General features: G+C 41.0%; 1 protein-coding gene across 4 annotated transcripts in view; it reads left to right on the top strand.

The window, feature by feature from the left end:
• Positions 1-7,492: 7,492 nt before the first annotated feature.
• The window catches only part of tp63 (tumor protein p63), a 142,238-nt gene continuing 124,434 nt past the window's right edge, over positions 7,493-25,296 (top strand). Inside the window, exons 1-3 of one of the 4 annotated variants that reach the window (XM_061888679.1) lie at positions 7,493-7,704; positions 16,164-16,298; positions 20,628-20,739. In XM_061888679.1, coding sequence (XP_061744663.1) covers positions 7,652-7,704; positions 16,164-16,298; positions 20,628-20,739 — 300 coding nt within the window. In that variant the 5' untranslated portion in view covers positions 7,493-7,651. The remainder of the gene's footprint in view (positions 7,705-16,163; positions 16,299-20,627; positions 20,740-25,296) is intronic. The other 3 variants (XM_061888678.1, XM_061888675.1, XM_061888676.1) reach the window with 3 other exon arrangements.

Here is a 25,296-nt window from a genome sequence, read left to right as displayed (position 1 = left end):
GCAACATGATACATCACACATGCATACATACAACATGATACATCACACATGCATGCATACAGCATGATACATCACACATGCATGCATACAGCATGATACATCACACATACATGCATACAACATGATACATCACACATGCATGCATACAACATTATACATCACACATGCACGCATACAACATGATACATCACACAAGCATGCATACAACATGATACATCACACATGCATGCATACAACATGATACATCACACATGCATACATACAACATGACACATCACACATGCATGCATACAACATGATACATCACACATACATGCATACAGCATGATACATCACACATGCATGCATACAGCATGATATATCACACATGCATGCATACAACATGATACATCACACATGCATGCATACAACATGATACATCACACATGCATGCATACAACATGATACATCACACATGCATGCATACAACATGATACATCACACATGCATGCATACAACATGATACATCACACATGCATGCATACAACATGATACATAACACATGCATACATACAACATGATACATCACACATGCATGCATACAACATGATACATCACACATGCATGCATACAACATGATACATAACACATGCATGCATCCAACATGATACATCACACATGCATGCATACAACATGATACATCACACATGCATGCATACAACATGATACATCACACATGCATACAACATGATACATCACACATGCATGCATGCAACATGTTACATCGCACATACATGCATACAACATGATACATCACACATGCATGCATACAACATGATACATCACACATGCATGCATGCAACATGATACATCACACATACATGCATACAACATGATACATCACACATGCATGCATACAACATGATACATCACACATGCATGCATACAACATGATACATCACACATACATGCATACAACATGATACATCACACATGCATGCATGCAACATGATACATCACACATGCATGCATACAACATGATACATCACACACGCATGCATACAACATGATGCATCACACATGCATGCATACAACATGATACATCACACATGCATACATACAACATGATACATCACACACGCATGCATACAACATGATACATCACACATGCATACATACAACATGATACATCACACATGCATGCATACAACATGATACATCACACATGCATGCATACAACATGATACATCACACATGCATGCATAGAACATGATACATCACACATGCATGCATACAACATGATACATCACACATGCATGCATACAACATGATACATCACACATGCATGCATAGAACATGATACATCACACATGCATGCATACAACATGATACATCACACATACATACAACATGATACATCACACATGCATGCATACAACATGATGCATCACACATGCATGCATACAACATGATACATCACACATGCATGCATACAACATGATACATCACACATGCATGCATACAACATGATACATCACACATGCATGCATACAACATGATACATCACACGTGCATGCGTACAACATGATACATCACACATGCATGCATACAACATGATACATCACACATGCATGCATACAACATGATACATCACACATACATGCATACAACATGATACATCACACATGCATGCATAGAACATGATACATCACACATGCATACAACATGACACATCACACATGCATGCATACAACATGATGCATCACACATGCATGCATACAACATGATGCATCACACATGCATGCATACAACATGATACATCACACATGCATGCATACAACATGATGCATCCCAATTTGCAGTTCCTCTATTCAACATGTTGGAAAAAGGAGTAGGAAGAAGCAGAGTTTATTTAATTATACTCCTTTTCCTTTACATAGCAGTTGCTAAAACTTTTTTTCACTCCTTTTCTCAAATTATTCGCAATATACTCCATAAGTAATACAATTAAAAATAAATAAATAATGAGTGAAGTAAGATATATTTCATATAAAAGAGGTAAATAAGATGATGTAGAAAATGAATGGATGGATGAAATTAATTCAGAATGTTTATCATGGTTCATATTCTTTGGACTTTGTAAACACTTTAAATGTGAAGAGTTTCTTGAAGTGGATCATATTAGTACTTTGTTGGATTTCTTTGCTCAGTCCATTCCATTATTTAATTCCACATACTGATATACTGAAGGTCTTAAGTCTTGTACCTGCATACAAATGTTTAAAATTAGATTAAGGGTTATACAATAAGTTGATGTTCCAAATTTACGAAGTCGACTAATCGTTAATATAGTCGATGACAAGTCAATGATCAAAATTTTTGTTGTCGACTAATCGTTACGATCGTCGAAAATTAAAATGTTTGAAGTTGACCAATCGTTAAATAGTCGATGACTAGTCGATGATCAAAATGTTTGTAAATGACTAATCGCTAAAGTAATCGATGACTAGTTGACAATCAAAATGATTGTCGTCGACGAACCGTTAATATAATCGATGACTAATCGCTAAGATAGTCGATGATCAAAATGTTTGAAGTTGACTAATCGTTGAAGTAGTCGATGACTAGTCGACGATCAAAATGTTTGTCGTCGACTAATCTTAAGATAGTCGATGATCAAAATGTTTGTAGTTGACTAATCGTTAAAATAGTCGATGACTAGTTGACGATCAAAGTATTTGTCATCGACTAATCGTTGAGATAGTCAATGACTCGTGAGATGAATAAGATGATCTAGAAAATTAATGGATGGATGAAATAAATTCAGAATGTTTGTTTTTCGTTGTACTTTGTAAACACTTTGACTTTGAAGAGTTTCTTGAAGTGGATCATATTAGTACTTTGTTGGATTTTTTTGCTTAGTCCATTCCATCATTTAATTCCACATACTGATATACTGAAGGTCTTAAGTCTTGTACGTGTGTACAAATGTTTTAAATTAAATGAAGGGTTATATAATAAGTCGATGATCAAAATGTTCGTAGTCAACTAATCGTTTAGTCGATGATCAAAATATTGGCAGTTGACTAATCGTTAAGATAGTCGATGACTAGTTGACGATCAAAATGTTTGTTGTTGATTAGTCGTTAAATTAGTCAATGATCGTCAATCGTTAATATAGTCATTAACAAGTCAATGATCAAAATGTTTGTCGTCAACTAATAGTTAAGATAGTCGATGACTAGTTGACGATCAAAATGTTTGTTGTTGATTAGTCGTTAAATTAGTCAATGATCGTCAATCGTTAATATAGTCAATAACAAGTCAATGATCAAAATGTTTGTCGTCAACTAATAGTTAAGATAGTCGATGACAAGAAAATGATCAAAATGTTTGTAGTTGACTGATTGTTAAAATGGTTGATGACGAGTCAGCGATCAAAATGTTTGTCGTTGACTAATCGTTAAGATAGTCGACAAGTCGATGATCAAAATGTTCGTAGTTGACTAATCATTAAAATAGTTGATGACTAGTCGACGACCAACAATCCAACTTTTGCAAAAGTTAGTTGAACAATATTAGTCCAATTTTAAATGTCGCAAACTTTGAAAAGCTTACGGTGATGCCGCTCATTTCCGAGAGAAGCTAGCAGAATAGCTAACATTTACATTTGAGACTCTCTCTCTCTGAGCGACTGAAGGACCAACTTTATATTTTCTTTGGCTGGTTATTTTGTTGAAATACATAAAACAATTGATGAAATACATATTTTATATACAGATGTCCGATATTATCGTTATTATAACGTTCCCCTGATTAAAATCCCTCAGCTGTAAAGGCTTAAAGGAAATGTCAACACAAGCATGGAAAACACTCAACTATGTAAACAAAATAGTAGAATCACATTGAACACTTAACTGTAATCTCTTAAAATGAAGGTGCAACAATAAGGACAATGTCAGAAATGTTTAATAAAGTGTAAGAAAAGAGTGCAATATGTAAACATGGAGAAACCTGACAAGAACTATTTTCTGCAGGTTTAGTGCCAGGAAGTGCCACTAAACTTGCATACACTGCAAGTATATACTGGTTATATAAGTATACACTGCAAGTATATACTGGTTATATAAGTATACACTGCAAGTATATACTGGTTATATAAGTATACACTGCAAGTATATACTGGTTATATGAGTATGCACTGCAAGTATATACTGGCTATATAAGTATACACTGCAAGTATATACTGTATGTATATAATTTAGTAACAGACACCTTCATAACAATATGTAAAATGCACAATATATACACTGCAAATGTGTGTGTGTGAATGTATATATATATATATATGTATATATATATGTATGTGTGTATATATATATTGAATGTAGTAACAGACACCTTCATCCAATATGTAATATGTACAATTTACGTATTGCAAATATGTATATATATATATATATATATATATATATATATATATGTATATATATATTAAAATGTAGTAACAGACACCTTTATAACACTATGTAATATGTACAATTTACACACTGAAAGTATATATATAAAATGTAGTAACAGACACCTTCATAACAATATGTAATATGTACAATTTACTTACTGCAAGTATAAAAAAAAAAAATATATATATATATATATATTTATATATATACCTGTGTGTGTGTGTGTGTGTGTGTGTGTGTGTGTGTGTGTGTGTGTGTGTGTGTGTGTGTGTATATATATATATATATATATATATCCATCCATCCATTTTCTACCGCTTATTCCCTTTCGGGGTCGCGGGGGGCGCTGGCGCCTATCTCAGCTACAATCGGGCATATATATATATATATATATATATATATATATATATATATATATAATGTAGTAACAGACACCTTCATAACATTATGTAATATGTACAATATACACACTGCAAGTATATATAAAATGTAGTAAGAGACCTTCATAACAATATGTAATATGTACAATATAAACACTGCAAATACTGTATATATATAATGTAGTAACAACAGACACCCTAATAACAATATGTAATATGTACAATATAAACACTGCAAATACTGTATATATATAATGTAGTAACAGACACCCTAATAACAATATGTAATATGTACAATAGTTACTGTATTTTGATCATTTTAACCATTTCCGGGACTGATTTTTTCTGTGCATTGATTTCTGTTCCCATGACTTCCCACAACATGTGTGTTCCTACTTCCGGAATCAAACACAAGTGTGTGTTCTAATCATGGCAGACTTGGTAGAAAACAAACAAAATTACTCTTTCTGGACAAATGAGGATTCACAACCTTGTCTTTTTGAAGCTGAATATACTGCTGCTTCTAGAAGCCAGCATGAAAGAAGAGTGAGACGTGACACTATAAATGTGGAATTTTAAGCCAAGCTACTTCAACATAAATGGAGTGCTTACCCAAATAAACCGAGAAAAAAAATGTCCATGGCCAGCCGAACCAAACAGAGCATGGAGTGAGTCACACTTTATATTGATTAGGATACAACTACAGTACATACGCTGTCTGGCTAGCTGTGTACAAACAAAACAGGAAATAATACTTTACAAATACCGTAATATGACTGTTCATGTTTTTCACTCAGTACAAATTGGCGTTGTATCACAGTGTTGTGCATTACAATCTAAAACACGTTTTGTGTTGTTGTAGAAGTTAGCTTATCTCTTACCGCAGTTAGATTTTACGGCTAATACCGCCAAACGTGGATTTGTTAGTACGCTAGAAAAATACTTCCTCGGTGTTCATTCTTACAATAACAATGTTGCTACAGTTTATTATACAGGTTACACAACGTAAATAAAGTATAGTTGACGATTTTTTTTTAAATGTATTTGTAAAGTGATTTCGAGGTTGAATTCATTGCTCCCGTTAGCTGCGTTGCTAAGTACTTGGAACTAAACAATTTTTATATGTTAGAATGCACCCCCAAAAACATTTGTCGTCTTGTCTTTCATAATGATTGTGAACAATTAGCAAATTTCCAATAAAAAAGTGCAATTCCACTTTAAGCTTGGCATTATAAAACTTTTTCAGTGTTATAGTCTGTTGTCCAAGTATCGGATCAGGACTTTGGGACCGAATCGGATATGATGCCAAATAATCGGACCAGAGGCGGAAAAATGTCGATCCCAATCATTGTCAGATATTAGTATTTATTTGATGTTAGCATGTCGCTAATTTTCTCCCACTACTAAGAAAAATAATCTTTCTGCGATCGAAAGAAAACAGATGTCTTGTGGAATGTAGTAAAACCTCAAATTGTGTGGGTGTTTGTCGTGTGTGTGTGTTGTGTGTGTGTGTGTGTGTGTGTGTGTGTGTGTGTGTGTGTGTGTGTGTGTGTGTGTGTGTGTGTGTGTGTGTCTATGTGTCTATGTGTCTATGTGTGTCTGTGTGTGTGTGTGTGTGTGTGTGTGTGTGTGTGTGTGTGTGTGTGTGTGTGTGTGTGTGTGTGTGTGTGTGTGCGTGTGTGTGCGCGTCCTCTCCATCACACTTTGGATGCCTGACTGATAGTTTAGTACGAGGATGTTGTTCCCTAGATACACATTATCTATTTATTAGTTTTCCCCCCGCTGTGACCCCCGCCTGCATTTTATTTTAGCAGCTGATTCACCTGCTGCCCATCTAGGCGGCGCTTCTCGGTTTACAGTCTCAAACTACACAACCCAGACGAGACGCAAGGCGGGGGTTTGGCAATGTGCGCTCTCCGGAGCATCTTTACCTATATGGTAAATGGGTTATACTTGTATAGCGCTTTGACATTATTTCCACATTCACCCATTCACACAAACACGTTCACACGCTGATGGCGGGAGCTGCCATGCGAGGCTTCTAACCACCCCCCATCAGGAGCAAGGTTGAAGTGTCTCGCTCAAGGACACAACGGACGTGACGAGGTTGGTAGACGGTGGGGATCGAACCAGGAACACTCAGGTTGCTGGCACGGCCACTCTCCAGACTGCACCACGCCATACCTCACCTCTTTGTGCCTGCGCCTCTTAACCAACATGCAATGGGGGCCTCGGGAGGTCTCCGGCCTTCCCGGTCCTCACTTTGTCTTAACAGTCCCGGTCCCCACTTGGTCTGAACAGCGTGTGTGTGTGTGTGAACATCAAACAGGCAGTGGGACAGTGGTGTCCCCACTTGGTCTGAACAGTGTGTGGTGTGTGTGAACATCAAACAGACAGTTGTGTGTGTGTGTGTGTGTGTGTGTGTGTGTGTGTGTGTGTGTGTGTGTGTGTGTGTGTGTGTGTGTGTGTGTGTGTGTGTGTGTGTGTGTGTGTGTGTTGTTAGGCCAACAGGTTCGTCTTGATATCTATATCCTAGCAACTGTGTCTGTGAGCGATATTTGGCACGAGCCGGGCCGCCGATTGGTCGCCACGAGCTCCTCCCCCTTTGTGGGCCAGCCGAAGCAAAAATACCTAAATTCAAAACATCTCCCCGACGTCCCCACTCTGCACTGTACCCCTCAATGCTCCTTACCCACATTTCTCTGCACTCCAGACATATTTTGGATCACGGGGGTCGTTCGTTTCATTTTGAATCGACATTTTTTTTTTCACGGGCGTCAATGTCACGCCGGTAAGCAGTAACCACCTCATCCCGTCTGGCATGACAACATGAACTCGCCCTACGCTGCCGTGCAGTACTACCCCGACTTCCCCTTTCACCGGTGAGTACGTACCGGTGGCGCTAACGTCCTGAAGCGGCTAACGCGCTAGCAGCGCAAATGTCAGAGGAGGAGTCGGGAACCCCCCTCGCTGGGTTTGCGGCACCGCCATCCGCACAACAGTTGTGCCCGCCTGCCGCCACAGCTGCCGCCACATCCGCATGTATTTTTAAGACGCAGTGTCGAGTAGCATCAAGCGGCCATTGATGTTTTCTTAGCGCCACAGTTTGGGACTTTTTTCTTGCAAGGGTCTCCGAAAAAGCAGAGGAGAAATAGTAACAATTAGTAGAGGATCGACACGAAACTTGTCACCTGGTTGGTCCTGTGTTGACTTTCTTCGGATCTTCTTTTCTTTCATCTCCAGTTAACAGTTAGATGTATTTATTGACGTAGAATGTTGCTTATTTGTGTAATTTTTGACCTACTAACAATGTATTGCTCCAAATAGTTTTCATATTTGTTCAGTAAAATTTCCTGCAAATTTAACAGTGATGTTCATTTAGCAATTTGCTGTTTTCATTGATGTACATTTTTGCGTATTTGTGTAGGTTTTTTTTTTACCCGTGAATGTTTTTTTTACCCTTAAATAATGTTCATATTTGTGCTGTAAAATGTCCCCAAAATTTAACAGTGATGCTGAAATTTTTTTTTATTCATCATTATAGTTTATTTGTATAATTTTCCAGTTGACAATTAGTTGTGTTCATTGACATAGAATGTTGCTTATATGTGTACTTATTGACTTACTAATAAGTATTGGTCACATATCCCCTAAATGTAACAGTGACGTGCAAAAAAAAAAAAAAAATATATATATATATATATATTATTATAATTGATCTTTTGTCCATCTCCGTTTAACAATTAGCTGTGTTCATTGATGTTTGTTTCTGCTTATTTGTGTAGTTTTTGGCCTACTAAACAGTTATGCTTCAAATAATTTGCATATTTGTTTAGTAAAATTTCCTGCAAATTAACAGTGATGTGCAGAAAAAATATATAATTTATCTTTTTTTCATTTCAGTTAACAATCTGCTGTCTTCATTGATGTACATTTTTGCGTATTGGTGTAGTTTTTGACCTGCAAATAAATATTAGGTTAACTAATGTTCATATTTGTGCTGTAAAATGTCCCCCAAATTTAACATTTATGTCCCCCAAAAAATTTATTCTTCATTATAATTTATCTTTTTTTAATATTCCAGTTGACAATTAGTTGTGTTCATTGATGTAGAATGTTGCTTATTTGTGTAGTTTTTGACCTACTGAAAAGTATTACTTCAAATAATTTTCATATTTGTTCAGTAAAATGTCTTGCAAATTTAACAGTGATGTGCAAACAAATAAATGTTTTCTTTTTTTCATTTCAGTTAATAATTTGCTGTTTTCATTCATGTTCATTTTTGCGTATTTGTGTAGTTTTTTGTTTTTTTTTAACCCGTGAATAAATATTAGGTGAAATAGTTTTCCTATTTGTGCTGTAAAATTTCCCCCCAGATGTAACAGTGATGTCCCCAAAAAATGTATTCATCATTATAATTTATTTTTATAATTTTCCAGTTGACAATTAGTTGTGTTCGTTGATGTTTGTTTTTGCTTATTTGTGTAGTTGTTGACCTACTAAACAGTTGTGCTCCAAATAATTTGCATATTTGTTCAGTAAAATTCCCTGCAAATTTAACAGTGATGTGCAAAACAATATAATTTATCTTTTTTCCATTTCAGTTAACAATTTGCTGTCTTCATTGACCTGCCAATAAATATTAGGTTAAAAAAATATTTTTTATATTTGTGCTGTAAAATGTCCCCCAAATTTAACAGTGATGTCCAAAAAAAATGTGTTCATCATTATAATTTATCTTTTTTAAATGTTCCAGTTGACAATTAGTTGTGTTCATTGACGTAGAATGTTGCTTATTTGTGTACTTATTGACCTACTGATAAGTATTGGTTCAAATAATTGTCATATTTCCCTCAAATTTAACAGTGATGTGTAAAACAAATATGTATAATTTAGCTTTTTTTCATCTCTAGTTAACAATAGTAGTTGTCCTGGTAGTCTCCTCCTGGTCTCCTGTGGGTGTCCAGTAGTTGTCCTGATAGTCTCCTCCTGGTGTCCAGTAGTTGTCCTGATAGTCTCCTCCTGGTGTCCAGTAGTTGTCCTGATAGTCTCCTCCTGGTGTCCTGATGGTCTCCAGTAGTTGTCCTGTTGGTCTCCTTCTAGTGTCCTGTTGGTCACCAGTAGTTGTCCTTTTGGTCTCCTCCTGGTGCCCTGGTGGTCTCCAGTAGTTGACCTAATGGTCTCTAGTAGTTGTCCTGTTGGTCTCTAGTCGTTGTCCTTTTGGTCTCTTCCTGGTGTCCTGATGATCTCCTGTAGTTGTCCTGATGGTCTCCAGTAGTTGTCCTGATGGTCTCCAGTAGTTGTCCTGATGGTCTCCAGTAGTTGTCCTGATGGTCTCCAGTAGTTGTCCTGTGGGTGTCCAGTAGTTGTCCTGTCGGTCTCCAGTAGTTGACCTAGTGGTCTCCAGTAGTTGTTCTTTTGGTCTCTTCCCTGGTGTCCTGATGATCTCCAGTAGTTGTTCTTTTGGTCTCTTCCTAATGTCCTGAGGATCTCCAGTAGTTGACCTAATGGTCTCCAGTAGTTGTCCTGTTGGTCTCCTCCTGGTGTCCTGAGGATCTCCAGTAGTTGACCTAATGGTCTCTAGTAGTTGTCCTGTTGGTCTCCTCCTGGTGTCCTGATGGTCTCCAGTAGTTGTCCTGTTGGTCTCCAGTAGTTGTCTTGTTGGTCTCCTTCTAGTGTCCTGTTGGTTTCCAGTAGTTGTCCTTTTGGTCTCCTCCTGGTGTCCTGATGATCTCCAGTAGTTGTCCTGTTGGTCTCCAGTACTTGTCCTGTTGGTCTCCAGTAGTTGTCTTGTTGGTCTCCTTCTAGTGTCCTGTTGGTCACCAGTAGTTGTCCTTTTGGTCTCCTCCTGGTTCCCTGGTGGTCTCCAGTAGTTGACCTAATGGTCTCTAGTAGTTGTCCTGTTGGTCTCTAGTCGTTGTCCTTTTGGTCTCTTCCTGGTGTCCTGATGATCTCCTGTAGTTGTCCTGATGGTCTCCAGTAGTTGTCCTGATGGTCTCCAGTAGTTGTCCTGTGGGTGTCCAGTAGTTGTCCTGTCGGTCTCCAGTAGTTGACCTAGTGGTCTCCAGTAGTTGTTCTTTTGGTCTCTTCCTGGTGTCCTGATGATCTCCAGTAGTTGTCCTGTTGGTCTCCAGTACTTGTCCTGTTGGTCTCCAGTAGTTGTCTTGTTGGTCTCCTTCTAGTGTCCTGTTGGTCACCAGTAGTTGTCCTTTTGGTCTCTTCCTGGTGTCCTGATGATCTCCTGTAGTTGTCCTGATGGTCTCCAGTAGTTGTCCTGATGGTCTCCAATAGGTGTCCTAATAGTCTTCAGTAGATGTCCTAATGGTCTGTAGTAGTTGTCCTATCGGTCTCTAGTAGTTGTCCTTTTGGTCTCTTCCTGGTGTCCTGATGATCTCCAGTAGTTGTCCTGATGATCTCCAGTAGTTGACCTAATGGTCTCCAGTAGATGTCCTGTTGGTCTCCAGTAGTTGTCCTGATGGTTTCCAGTAGTTGTCCTGTGGGTGTCCAGTAGTTGTCCTTTTGGTCTCTTCCTGGTGTCCTGATGATCTCCAGTAGTTGTCCTGATAATCTCCAGTAGTTGACCTCATGGTCTCCAGTAGTTCTCCTGTTGGTCTCCTTCTGGTGTCCTGATGGTCTCCAGTAGTTGTCCTGATGGTCTCCAGTAGTTGTCCTGTAGGTCTCCTCCTGGTCTTCAGTAGTTGTCCTGTTGGTCTCCAGTAGTTGTCCTGTTGGTCTCCCCTGGTCTCCAGTAGTTGTCCTGTCAGTGGTGTGTTGTTGGTGTCTTTGCATTCCAAAGCTTGAGACGAAGAATGTGCGCCTCAGAGGATTGGCCCTTGGACTGTTTGACTGGGACAGAAGTCAGGTGGACAGAAGTCAGGGGATAAGTGGCAGAGAAACTCCTGGGCTTTCTTTTGTTTGGCGGCCATGTTGTCCCTGCGGCGGGGGCTGACAGACCGAGGCTCTTTTGAACAAGTGATTAATAGGGACACCGGAGAAGGGCCCCGGTCGAGGCGGCCTGTTTGTTTTGATTGCATTTTCATCGGCCGCTGTTCCCGACCTGCCGGGAGACAATGTTTGGAGGCCACCTTTGACCCGACCCCGTCTGGAGGCTCTGCCGTGTCTTTAAGTGGAACAGCCTCCGCCTCAGGCTGGCCTCCCAAACCTGACACCTCACACCCCAGTCCTCCCTCGCTAGACTCTTGGCATCAAACACTTGTCCTCCATCACATTTTACTATTTATACATCTTAAGTAGTCTTGTAACCATAATGATGAATCCATTATTAACAATTCATCATTATTAATAATTAATATACATTAAAAAAAAACAACAAAAGAAGATGTGATGCCAAAAATTTATTGACGTAATCATAGTAGTATCGACTAGATACGCAATTGTACTTGTTATCATTACAGTTTGTTTACATTGTGACTCCGGTAAGCTACTGTATCCTCCGACGGTGTGTAGTGAAACATGTTTAGTGGATTTCCTGACTTTATAAAAATAATATGAATTTTAAAAAACGAATAAAAGATGTGATGCTAGTAGTATCAAGTCGATACGCTCTTGTACTTGGTATGTTTACATTTTGATGCCGGTGAGCTACGGTGTGTAGTGAAGCATGTTTAGCTATTCCTCGTCCTCCAGTGATAATGCCACTTGTAAGAAACGTACTTTATTTGTCGCCGTGGAGACGAGGATTAGTGATTTAGAAGTAGCTGAAACATTGTGGATGGATGTTAGCCGCTAGCTAGCTAGCCATGTCTTAAAGCAGCTCTTCCAGAGGGTTTTTCAGTGTTATAACTTCACCTTCATCTTGACTTTTTACACCAAAATGCGTCCATTCTCCCTTTTTTGTTTACACACTGTGTCTGCTTGTAAGTACTCTGTGTGTGCGCGCTGCCGAACATGCTCCTCGGCTCGTAAAACCAGTAATGTCACGAGGTCGGTGTAGCACCGAAAATGATTCATTCGTATCGCGGTACTATACTAATACCGGTATACCGTACAACCCTAATCTAAAGTCATGTTTTCTTACACTAACAAATACACGTTGCACATCAAATAAAAGTATTTATATACCTAAAGTCATGTTTTCTTACACTAACGAAAATATTTGATACATATATATATATATATATATATATATATATATACATATATATATATATATATATATATATATATATATATATATATATTTATATATATATATATATATATATATATATATATATATATATATATATATATATATATATAATGACTATGTATCTAAAGTATATATGTGTGATGTATATATATTTATATATCCATCCATTTCATACCGCTTATATATCCATCCATTTTGTACCGCTTATTCGCTTTGGGGGCGCTGGTGCCTATCTCAGCTACAATCGGGCAGAAGGCGGTATACACCCTGGTATATATATATATATATATATATATATATATATATATATATATATATATATATACATGGGCACACGTCGTATTTACAGTAGTAATGTTTGATATATATATATATATATATACGTGTGTGTATATATATATATATATGTATATATATTTGTGTATATATATATGTGTGTGTGATGTGTATGATGACTATGTATTTACAGTAGATGCGTTTGATGCATATATATATATATATATACTTGTCCAGGAATGCAGCTGAGCTCCAGCGACCCCAAAAGGGACAAGCGGTAGAAAATGGATGGATGATGTAATTTCAGTAATTATCTTTGATGCATTGATATATATATATATATATATATATATATATATATATATATATACATACATCCGTCCATCCATTTTCTACCGCTTATTCCCTTTTGGGGTTGCGGGGGGCGCTGGTGCCTATCTCACCTACAGTCGGGCAGAGGGCGGGGTACACCCTGGACAAGTCGCCACCTTATCGCAGGGCCAACACAGATAGACAGACAACATTCACACTCACATTCACACACTAGGGCCAATTTAGTGTTGCCAATCAACCTATCCCCAGGTGCATGTCTTTGGAAGTGGGAGGAAGCTGGAGTACCCGGAGGGAACCCACGCATTCACGGGGAGAACATGCAAACTCCACACAGAAAGATCCCGAGCCTGGATTTGAACCCAGGACTGCAGGACCTTCGTATTGTGAGGCAGACGCACTAACCCCTTTGCCACCGTGAAGCAAATCATTGTATTCCGTTTATATTTACATCTAACACAATTTCCCAACTCATATGGAAACGGGGTTTGTATATGTGTGTGTGCGTGTGATATTTATATACACACACACCGTATTTTTCGGAGTATAAGTCACTCCGGAGTATAAGTCGCACCTGCCAAAAATGCATAATAAAGAAAGAAAAAAACATATATATGTCGCATTTTTGGGGGAAATTTATTTTATAAAACCCAACACCAAGAATAGACATTTGAAAGGCAATTTAAAATTAAAGCTGCAAGCAGCGTTGGTCGGGTCCGCCGTTGGCCGCCGCCGCCGTGTCCCGAGTCCCGATCTTAGTCAGACCTACATAGAGGTCTTTGTTTCATGTCTCTACGACATTCCTAACAGAAGTTACAAGCAGTTTTGTCTGGAAAAAGGTGACGGCTTTTTACAAAACTTTTATTTTGAAGGGGTAATTGCCAACTTCCTGTTGATTTTAACTGAAAGATGCCACCTATCAAAATGTAGGTCTAAGTGAGATCTACATTGAGGTTTTTGTTTCATGTCTGTCCGACATTCCTACCAGAAGTTACAAGCAGTTTTATCTGTGTTTTCTTCCTGGAAGCAGTTTTTTCTGTGTTTTATTAAAAAATTGCGCTACAGCGCAATTTTGAGTTTTTTTTTTTTTTTTTTCATTAGATTGCAATTTCTGCCAGTCCTGATGTGTGTGCCAAGTTTGGTGAGTTTTGAAGCATTTTAAGGGGGTCAAATTACAGCTCAAAGAGGCAAAAATAGCATTTTTTTGCTAAAATTTTGCTTTGAATGAGTTTTTGCAACATTTCTGTTGATTTTGGGTATAGACGTTTTGTATTGGAAATGTAGATCTCAGTCAGACCTACACAGAGGTTTTTGTTTCATGTCTCTACGACATTCCTAACGGAAGTTACAAGCAGTCTGTTTTTTGTTTCCTTTTAGGGGGCGCTAGAGCGCAATTTTCATTTTTGGGGTTTGGTTGCTTAATATGTTGTGGTGTCACGGTAGACCGACGCGTGTGTCAACTTTGGTGAGTTTTGAAGCATGTTAAGGGGGTGATGTTGGGGCGCGACGGTGCGGAATAAAGAAAGAAAGAAAGAAAGAATAATAATAATAAGAAACGTTACAGATTCAATAGGGTCCTTGCTATGGCAAAGGACATGGAGTCCTTTGCCATAGCAAGGCGGACCCTAATAAATATAAAGAATAGTGAACAACAGGCTGAATAAGTGTAGGTTATATGAGGCATAAATAAGCAACTGCTATGTTAACCTAACATATTATGGTAAGAGTCATTCAAATAACTATAACATATAGAACATGCTATACCTTTACCAAACTATCTCTCACTCCTAATACATAAATCTTATTCGTCTAGTCTCTTACGTGAATGAGATAAACAATATTATTTGATATTTTACGGTAATGTGTTAATAACTTCACACATAAGCCGCTCTTGAGTATGAGTCGCACCCCTGGCCAAACTATGAAAAAAAACTGCGACTTATAGTCCGAAAAATACGGTATATATATATATAAATATATATGTGTGTGTGTGTGTGTGTGCGCACATCCTAAAGACTATGTATTTACAGTAGATATGTTGGATGCAGACATAAAAAAATGTTGTCATGATTGAATATTGCTGTTTGTTGACAGGAAGGGGAATTCCACTCAGGCCCTAAATAACACCAGCTTCATGTTGCCTGTCCAGCTGTACTCAAACCACAACTTACATTGGCGTTTAGTCGGCGGGGGTGGTGGTGTTGGGGGGGGGTTGTTGGAATCCGTCTGTCTCGGGGGAGAAGGGGGTGGGGGGGGGGGGGGCGGGGGTGTTGTCAGCGTGCGCCACTTGAGCAGCAACAATGGCGCTGTGAGCTGTGAAGCAGGTGTAATGTTTCAGGTCAAAGTGTGAATGGTGCTTTATGTGCTGGACAAATATTCACCATTATGCAGGATGACTCCTCCACAATAGTCCAGGGGGGCCACCCTCCTGGCTGGGTGGCCCCCCTCCCCCGCCCGCCCGCACCACAACAGCGTTTTATCCTGGAAGTCGGCGGCTTACTGCTCTTTTTGAAAGACGAGCGTCTGACTTAGGACGATTGTGGCTTGATTCTAAACCGCCCTCTCCCCCCCCCCCCCCCGCAGACTCCGGGAGCCCTCGTCCCGTTTGTCCTGGAGAGACGGGACCTTCCTCGGCGCCGCGTCCCACAGTCAGTCCGCACCAACGGCCGAGCTCTTGAGCCAGGACGTCTTCAACCAACTCTTCGACATGTTGGACCAGTGAGTTCTCCTTCTTGCCCGCCCGAGTCCTTTTGTTCGCTCAAAAGCTGCTCCTGAGAGTCCGGTCAAGTCAACATAGCAAACGGGAATTTAACACACACCAAAATAAATGCATTACCCAAAAGTTGGAAAAGTCGGCAAAAGTCCCAAAAATGTTCAAAACACCTACCCAGGTTTCCACAAGTCCCGCCACCCCCCTCCCCGTGGGACTCGGCTGAGTGTGTTATGGACATTTTGGGCGGCCGCCGGCCGGGATGCCCGATTTGCCCACGGGAAGGCGGGAAGAAAAGACGGTAAATTGTTCAAAAATCACACCCGGGTTCAGGCGCCCGGGCACTCCATGTGGGACTCCAACCTGGGGAGCTATTTTCAACATTTTTGGGACTTTTGGCCACTTTTCCAACTTTTATTCCCTTTCCCCGTGGGAATCGGCTGTGTGTGTCATGGACATTTGGGGCGGCCGGCAGCGGGACTTGTGGGACTCGAACCGGGTAGGTGTTTTGAACATTTTTGGGGACTTCTGCGGACTTTTGTCCCCCACGTCCTGTGGGATTTTGCTGGGCGAGTTTTCGACATTTTTTGCAAAATACTTACCCAGGTTGGAGTCCTAAAAGTCCCACCACCGGCCGGGATGCCCTAAAAATGTCCAAAATGCGCCCAGCAAAGTCCCACGAGAAGGCGGGGAGAAAAGTTGGTAAAAGGTTCAAAAATCACATTCCGGCCGGCGGCGGGACTTGTGGGACTCGAACCCGGGTAGGTATTTTGCAAAAAATGTCCAAAACGCGCCCAGCAAAGTCCCACAGGACGTGGGGGACAAAAGTCTGCAGAAGTCCCCAAAAATGTTCAAAACACCTACCCGGGTTCGAGTCCCACAAGTCCCGCTGCCGGCCGCCCAAAATGTCCATGACGCACGCAGCCGAGTCCCAAGGGGAGGGGGGATAAAAGTTGGAAAAGTGGCCAAAAGTACCAAAAATGTTGAAAATAGCTACCCAGGTTGAAGTCCCACATGGAGTGCCCGGGTGTGATTTTTGAACAATTTGCCGTCTTTTATTCCCGCCTTCCCGTGGGACTTTGCTGGGCGCATTTTGGACATTTTTAGGGCATCCCGGGCGGCGGTGGGACTTGTAGGACTCCGACTTGGGTAGGTATTCTGCAAAAAATGTCCAAAACGCGCCCAGCAAAGTCCCACAGGACGTGGGGGACAAAAGTCCGCAGAAGTCCCCAAAAATGTTCAAAACACCTACCCGGGTTCGAGTCCCACAAGTCCCGCTGCCGGCTGCCCAAAATGTCCATGACACACGCAGGGAGGAGAGGTTAAAAGTTGGAAAAGTGGGCAAAAGTCCCAAAAATGTTGAAAATAGCTACCCAGGTCGGAGTCCCACATGGAGTCCCCGGGTGCCTGTGATTTTTGAACAATTTACCGACTTTTCTCCCCGCCTTCCCGTGGGACTTTGCTGGGCGCATTTTGGACATTTTTAGGGCATCCCGGCCGGCGGTGGGACTTGTAGGACTCCAACCTGGGTAGGTATTCTGCAAAAAATGTCCAAAACGCGCCCAGCAAAGTCCCACAGGACGTGGGGGAGAAAAGTCGGCAGAAGTCCCCAAAAATGTTTAAAACACCTACCCGGGTTCGAGACCCACAAGTCCCGCTGCCGGCTGCCCAAAATGTCCATGACACACGCAGGGAGGAGGGGTTAAAAGTTGGAAAAGTGGGCAAAAGTCCCAAAAATGTTGAAAATAGCTACCCAGGTTGGAGTCCCACATGGAGTACCCGGGTGCCTGTGATTTTTGAACAATTTACCGACTTTTCTCCCCGCCTTCCCGTGGGACTTTGCTGGGCGCATTTTGGACATTTTTAGGGCATCCCGGCCGGCGGTGGGACTTGTAGGACTCCAACCTGGGTAGGTATTCTGCAAAAAATGTCCAAAACGCGCCCAGCAAAGTCCCACAGGACGTGGGGGGGAAAAGTCGGCAGAAGTCCCCAAAAATGTTTAAAACACCTACAAGTCCCGCTGCCAGCCGCCCAAAATGTCCATAACACACGCAGCCGAGTCCCACGGGGAGGGGGGATAAAAGTTGGAAAAGTGGGCAAAAGTCCCAAAAATGTTGAAAATAGCTACCCAGGTTGGAGTCCCATATGGAGTGCCCGGGTGCCTGAACCCGGGTGTTATTTTTGAACAATTTACCAACTTTTCTCCCCGCCTTCCCGTGGGACTTTGCTGGGCGCATTTTGGACATTTTTAGGGCATCCCGGCCGGCGCTGGGACTTGTAGGACTCCAACCTGGGTAGGTATTCTGCAAAAAATGTCCAAAACGCGCCCAGCAAAGTCACGGAAAGTGTGGGAAAAAAGGGAGAAAAGTGGGTAAAAGTCCCAAAAATTTTGAAAATAGCTACCCAGGTTGGAGTCCCACATGGAGTGCCTGGGTGCCTGAACCCGGGTGTGATTTATGAACATTTTACCGACTTTTCTCACTTTTCTCCCCGCCTTCCCGTGGGACACTGCAGATCTTGTGAGAACCAACAGACATAATAAAACATCACTTACTGTACAATGTCTTCAGTAATTAGGATGCCAACGGCTGGGATGTTCATATATTCCCATTTAGACCAGAGATGTCCGATTATATCGGGCTGCCGATGTTATCAGCCAATAAATGCTTAAAAATGTAATCTCGTAAATTATCTGTATCGGTTTCAAAAAGTAGAATTTATGACTTTTTAAAACTCAGCTGTATGGAGTGGTACACGGACGTAGGGAGAAGTACAGAGTGCCAAAAAACCTTAAAAGAACTGCCTGTGCGTGCCGGCCCAATCAAATAATAACTACGGCTTTTCACACACACGAGTGAATGCTAGGCATACTTGGTCAACAGCCATACAGGTCACACTGAGGGTGGCCGTATAAACAATAATAATAAGGGATTAGATTTATATCGCACTTTTCTATTGTTAGATACTCAAAGCGCTCACAGAGAAGTGGGAACCCATCATTCATTCACACCTGGTGGTGGTAAGCTACATCTGTAGCCACAGCTGCCCTGGGGTAGACTGACGGAAGCGTGGCTGCCAGTTTGCGCCTACGGCCCCTCCGACCCCCACCAATCATTCATTTATCATTCATTCACCTGTGTGAGCGGCACCAGGGGCAAGGGTGAAGTGTCCTGCCCAAGGACACAACGGCAGCGATTTGGATGTCAATAGGTGGGAAGCGAACCTGCAACCCTCAGGTTTCTGGCACGGCCGCTCCACCCACTACGCCATGCTGCTCCATAATAAACAACTTTAACACTGTTACAAATATGCGCCACACTGTGAAACCACACCAAACAAGAATGACAAACACATTTCGGGAGAACATCCGCACCGTAACACAACACAACAAATACCAAGAACCCCTGGGGGCAAGGGTGAAGTGTCCTGCCCAAGGACACAACGGCAGCGATTTGGATGTCAATAGGTGGGAAGCGAACCTGCAACCCTCAGGTTTCTGGCACGGCCGCTCTACCCACTACGCCATGCCGCCCCATAATAAACAACTTTAACACTGTTACACATATGCGCCACACTGTGAAACCACACCAAACAAGAATGACAAGCACATTTCGGGAGAACATCCGCACCGTGAAGTGAAGTGAATTATATTTATATAGCGCTTTTCTCTAGTGACTCAAAGCACTTTACATAGTGAAACCCAATATCTAAGTTACATTTAAACCAGTGTGGGTGGCACTGGGAGCAGGGGGGTAAAGTGTCTTGCCCAAGGACACAACGGCAGTGACTAGGATGGCGGAAACGGGAATCGAACCTGCAACCCTCAAGTTGCTGGCACGGCCACTCTACCAACTGAGCTATGCCGCCCCCGTAACACAACAGAACAAATACCCAGAACCCCTTGCAGCATTAACTCTTCCAGGACGCTACAATATACAACCCCCCCAACCCCGCCCACCTCAACCTCTTCATGCTCTCTCAGGGAGAGCATGACCCAAATTCCAAGCTGCTGTTTTTAAAAAAAAAGTCATGCACTTTGTGACTTTAATAATAAATATGGCAGTGCCATGTTGGCATTTTTTTTTCCATAACTTGAGTTGATTTATTTCGTAAAACCTTGTTACATTGTTTAATGCATCCAGCGGGGCATCACAACAAAATGAGGCATAATAATGTGTTCATTCCACCACTGTATGTATCGGTAATTAAGAGTTGGACAGTATAGGATATCGTCTAAAAAACCCATTATCGGACATCTCTAGTCTATGGCGATGTACAGTGATACGGTGTTCTGGCCCAGCCCTTCATTGTGCTAATGCTTGCCTGTCTGTGTCCAGATCCACCATACATTCAGTCTACAGCGAGGGTCCGACTCACGGCTCTGCGGGGAACACCATCCAGATCAGCATGGACTGCATCACCATGCACCAGCCGGACCAGACGCTCGCCGTGAGTACCAAACTTGGAAAAAGTCATGTGGGAACGCTGGCGGACACTCTGCTGTATTACTATTACTATATTACTATTACTATGTTACTCCCCCTGGGTTTCTTGGACAAGCCCCGCCTTCCCGCGCTGGCATTGGCCGGGGTTTATCTTTTTGTCCAGGCGTCACTCATGGACAGCTGCAGCGTCACTGAGTGTGCGTGTGTGAACTAGACTGACCATACGTCCTCTTTTGCCGGGCTGTCTGGGTGGAGAATCTTAAATGCCTCAATGTCCAGCATTTTGAGATAGGGAAGCGTGTATTTTTAATGTACGTTCAGGGTTAAGAAGGGAATAACAAGCAACGTTGGTCGGGTCCGCCTTTGGCCGCTGCCAAACACTGGTCTAAGTCAGACCTACATAAAGGTATTTGTTTCATGTCTCTACGACATTCCTAACAGAAGTTACAATCAGTTTTGTCTGGGTTTTTTCCTAGGGGGCGCTGGAGCGCAATTTTGACTTTTGGGGTTTGGTTTTTTATTAGATGGCAATTTTCGCCAGTCCTGATGTGTGTGTAAAATTTGGTGGGTTTTGAAGCATGTTAAGAGGGTCAAATTACAGATCAGCGTTTCTGGATGTTGTTGATAAATGGCTTTCGCTTTGCATAGTAGAGCTTTAACTTGCACTTTGAAGCATTTTAAGGGGGTCAAATTACAGTTTAAAGAGGCAAAAATGACATTTTTTAGGAAACTTTGCGCAGGGGTTCTTTGAAGGCGCGTAAAATCCAAACCGGAGCAGTAATCAAAATTTGTTGGACAGTTTTAATCAAAAGGGTTCAATCTCTCTCCTGTGCGAGTTTGAAGCCGAAACGACAAACGCACTGGGAGGAGTTTATGTTTGAAAAAGGTGACGGGTTTTTACAAAACTTTTATTTTGAAAGTGTAATATTTAACTTCCTGTTGATTTTTGCCGAAGGATGTCAATTATCTAAATGTAGGTCTAAGTGAAACTTAGATAGAAGTTTTTGTTTCATGACTTTGCGGCATTCCTACCGGAAGTTACAAGCAGTTTTGTCTGTGTTTTCTTCCTAGAAGCAGTTTTTTCTGTGTTTTATTAAAAAATTGCGGAAGAGCAAGAGCGCAATTTTGAGTTTTTATTTAATTTTTTTTCATTGGATCGCAGTTTCTGCTAGTCCTAATGTGTGTGCCAAGTTTGGTGAGTTTTGAAGCATTTTAAGGGGGTCAAATTACAGCTGAAAGAGGCAAAAAATAAATTTTTTGCGAAAATTTTGTTTTGAAGGGGTTTTTGACAACTTCCTGTTGATTTTAGGTACAGAAGTTTCTAATGGGGAATCTAGGTCTAAGTCAGACCTACATATAGGGTTTTGTTTCATGTCTCTACGACATTCCTAACGGAAGTTACAAGCAGTCTGTTTTTCTTTCCTTCCTAGGGGGCGCTAGCGCGCAATTTTGATTTTTCTGGTTTGGCTGCCTAATATGTTGGGAAGGCATGCCCGACCAACGTGTGTGTCAAATTTGGTGAGTTTTGAACCATGTTAAGGGGGTCAAATTACAGCTGAAAGAGGCAAAAAATGCATTTTTTGCGAAAATTTTGTTTTGAAGGGGTTTTTGCCAACTTCCTGTTGATTTTAGGTACAGAAGTTTCTAATGGGGAATCTAGGTCTAAGTCAGACCTACATAGAGGTTTTTGTTTCATGTCTCTACGACATTCCTAACGGGAGTTACAAGCAGTCTGTTTTTCTTTCCTTCCTAGGGGGCGCTAGCGCGCAATTTAGATTTTTCTGGTTTGGCTGCCTAATATGTTGGGAAGGCATGCCCGACCGACGTGTGTGTCAAATTTGGTGAGTTTTGAAGCATGTTAAGGGGGTCAAATTACAGCTGAAAGAGGCAAAAAATGCATTTTTTGCGAAAATTTTGTTTTGAAGGGGTTTTTGCCAACTTCCTGTTGGCAATGGGCCTAAAAAATGCCTCAATGTCCGGCATTTTCAGATAGGGAAGCGTGTATTTTTAATGTACGTTCAGGGTTAAGAAGGGAATAAAAACAAAGCAAATTTTTAAGGTGTGGCATGCAGCAGGATTTGCGAGGGAGGGGCAGAGAGAGAGAGATAGTTATGATGAAGAGATAGTTATGATGAAGAGATAGTTATGATGAAGGCGCATGCGTCGCCAGGCTCTGCTTTTTATCCATAGATTTATCAGATTTATTTTTTTATTATCTATAGCAGTGGTGTCAAAAGTGTGCCCCAGAAGCCATTCGTGGCCCACAGCTAATGTTTTAATTCTAAAAATACTATTAAAACAAACAAAAACTTAACAAAAGTGAAATAAAAAAGCTTAAAAGTTAAATGTAATTTAGAAAAAGTTGCAATCTTGACTAATAAAACAAAGCCGCTATTGTTTTTCTTTCAAACTGTCATTGCTCAAAACATAATATTTAATCAAAATCGCTTTTATTTTGAATTATTGACCTATCCAAGGTTCCCATTACTTCACGTCAAATATTCCACTAAGAAAAATATTTTTGGTGGAAGATTTGACATATTTTGTGTGTTTGCCAATAAAAAAAACATAGTTTTGTTTGACAAAAAAGGGCGGGAAACAAACAAACTAAAAAACAACATTTTGAAATGAGGGATGAATGTGAAGTTTATGGAGAGATTTAAGCGTTAAATATAAAATGTACAAACCTTGTTTCCATATGAGTTGCGAAATGGTGTTAGATGTAAATATAAACAGAATACATTGATTTCCAAATCCTTTTCAACCCATATTCAGTTGAATATGCTACAAAGACAACATATTTGATGTTCAAACTCATAAACTTTATTTTTTTTTTGCAAATAATAATGAACTTAGAATTTCATGGCTGCAACACGTGCCAAGGTAGTTGGGAAAGGGCATGTTCACCACTGTGTTACATCACCTTTTCTTTTAACAACACTCAATAAACGTTTGGGAACTGAGGAAACTAATTGTTGAAGCTTTGAAAGTGGAATTCTTTCCCATTCTTGTTTTATGTAGAGCTTCAGTCCTTCAACAGTCCGGGGTCTCCGCTGTCGTATTTTACGCTTCAAAATGCGCCACACATTTTCCATGGGAGACAGGTCTGGACTGCAGGCGGGCCAGGAAAGTACCTGCACTCTTTTTTTTACAAAGCCACGCTGTTGTAACACGTGCTGAATATGGCTTGGCATTGTCTCGCTGAAATAAGCAGGGGCGTCCATGAAAAAGACGGCGCTTAGATGGCAGCATATGTTGTTCCAAAACCTGTATGTACCTTTCAGCATTAATGGTGCCTTCACAGATGTGTAAGTTACCCATGCCTTGGGCACTAATGCACCCCCATACCATCACACATGCTGGCTTTTGAACTTTGCGTCGATAACAGTCTGGATGGTTCGCTTCCCCTTTGGTCCAGATGACACGATGTTGAATATTTCCAAAAACAATTTGAAATGTGGACTCGTCAGACCACAGAACACTTTTCCACTTTGCATCAGTCCATCTTAGATGATCTCAGGCCCAGAGAAGCCGGCGGCGTTTCTGGATGTTGTTGATAAATGGCTTTCGCTTTGCATAGTAGCGCTTTAACTTGCACTTACAGATGTAGCGACCAACTGTTTTTAGTGACAGTGGTTTTCTGAAGTGTTCCTGAGCCCATGTGGTGATATCCTTTAGATATTGATGTCGGTTTTTGATACAGTGCCGTCTGAGGGATGGAAGGTCACGGACATTGTATGTTGGTTTCCGGTCATGCCGCTTACGTGGAGTGATTTCTCCAGCTTCTCTGAACTTTTTGATGATATTATGGAGCGTAGATGTTGAAATCCCTAAATTTCTTACAATTGCACTTTGAGAAACGTTGTTTTTAAACTGTTTGACTATTTGCTCACGCAGTTGTGGACAAAGGGGTGTACCTCACCCCATCCTTTCTTGTGAAAGACTGAGCATTTTTTTGGGAAGCTGTTTTTATAGCCAATCATGGCACCCACCTGTTCCCAATTAGCCTGCACACCTGTGGGATGTTCCAAATAAGTGCTTTTCGGATTATAAGTCGCAGTTTTTTTCGTAGTTTGGCCGGGGGTGCGACGTATACTCAGGAGCGACTTATGTGTGAAATTATACACACATTACTGTAAAATATCAAATGATTATAATAATAATTGGGGCGGTATAGCTCGGTTGGTAGAGGGGCGGTGCCAGCAACTTGAGGGTTCCGGGTTAGATCCCCACTTCTGCCATCCTAGTCACTGCCATAATGCCCTTGGGCAAGACACTTTACCCACCTGCTCCAAGTGCCACCCACACTTCTTTAAATGTAACTCAGATATTGGGTTTCACTATGTAAAACGCGCTTTGAGTCCCTAGAGAAAAGCGCTATATAAATATAATTCACTTCACTTAACTTAATATTATCTATCTCATTCACGTAAGAGACTTGGCGTATATCAGCAATGGTCACACACACACACACACACACACACACACACACACACACACACACACACACACACACACACACACACACACACGTCAACCAATAAATATTTCCCCCCAAAAA

This window comes from Nerophis ophidion, linkage group LG26 (genome assembly GCF_033978795.1).
Source record: "Nerophis ophidion isolate RoL-2023_Sa linkage group LG26, RoL_Noph_v1.0, whole genome shotgun sequence".
Taxonomy (NCBI): Eukaryota; Metazoa; Chordata; class Actinopteri; order Syngnathiformes; family Syngnathidae; genus Nerophis; species Nerophis ophidion.
This window is presented reverse-complemented; position numbering and strand designations above follow the sequence as displayed.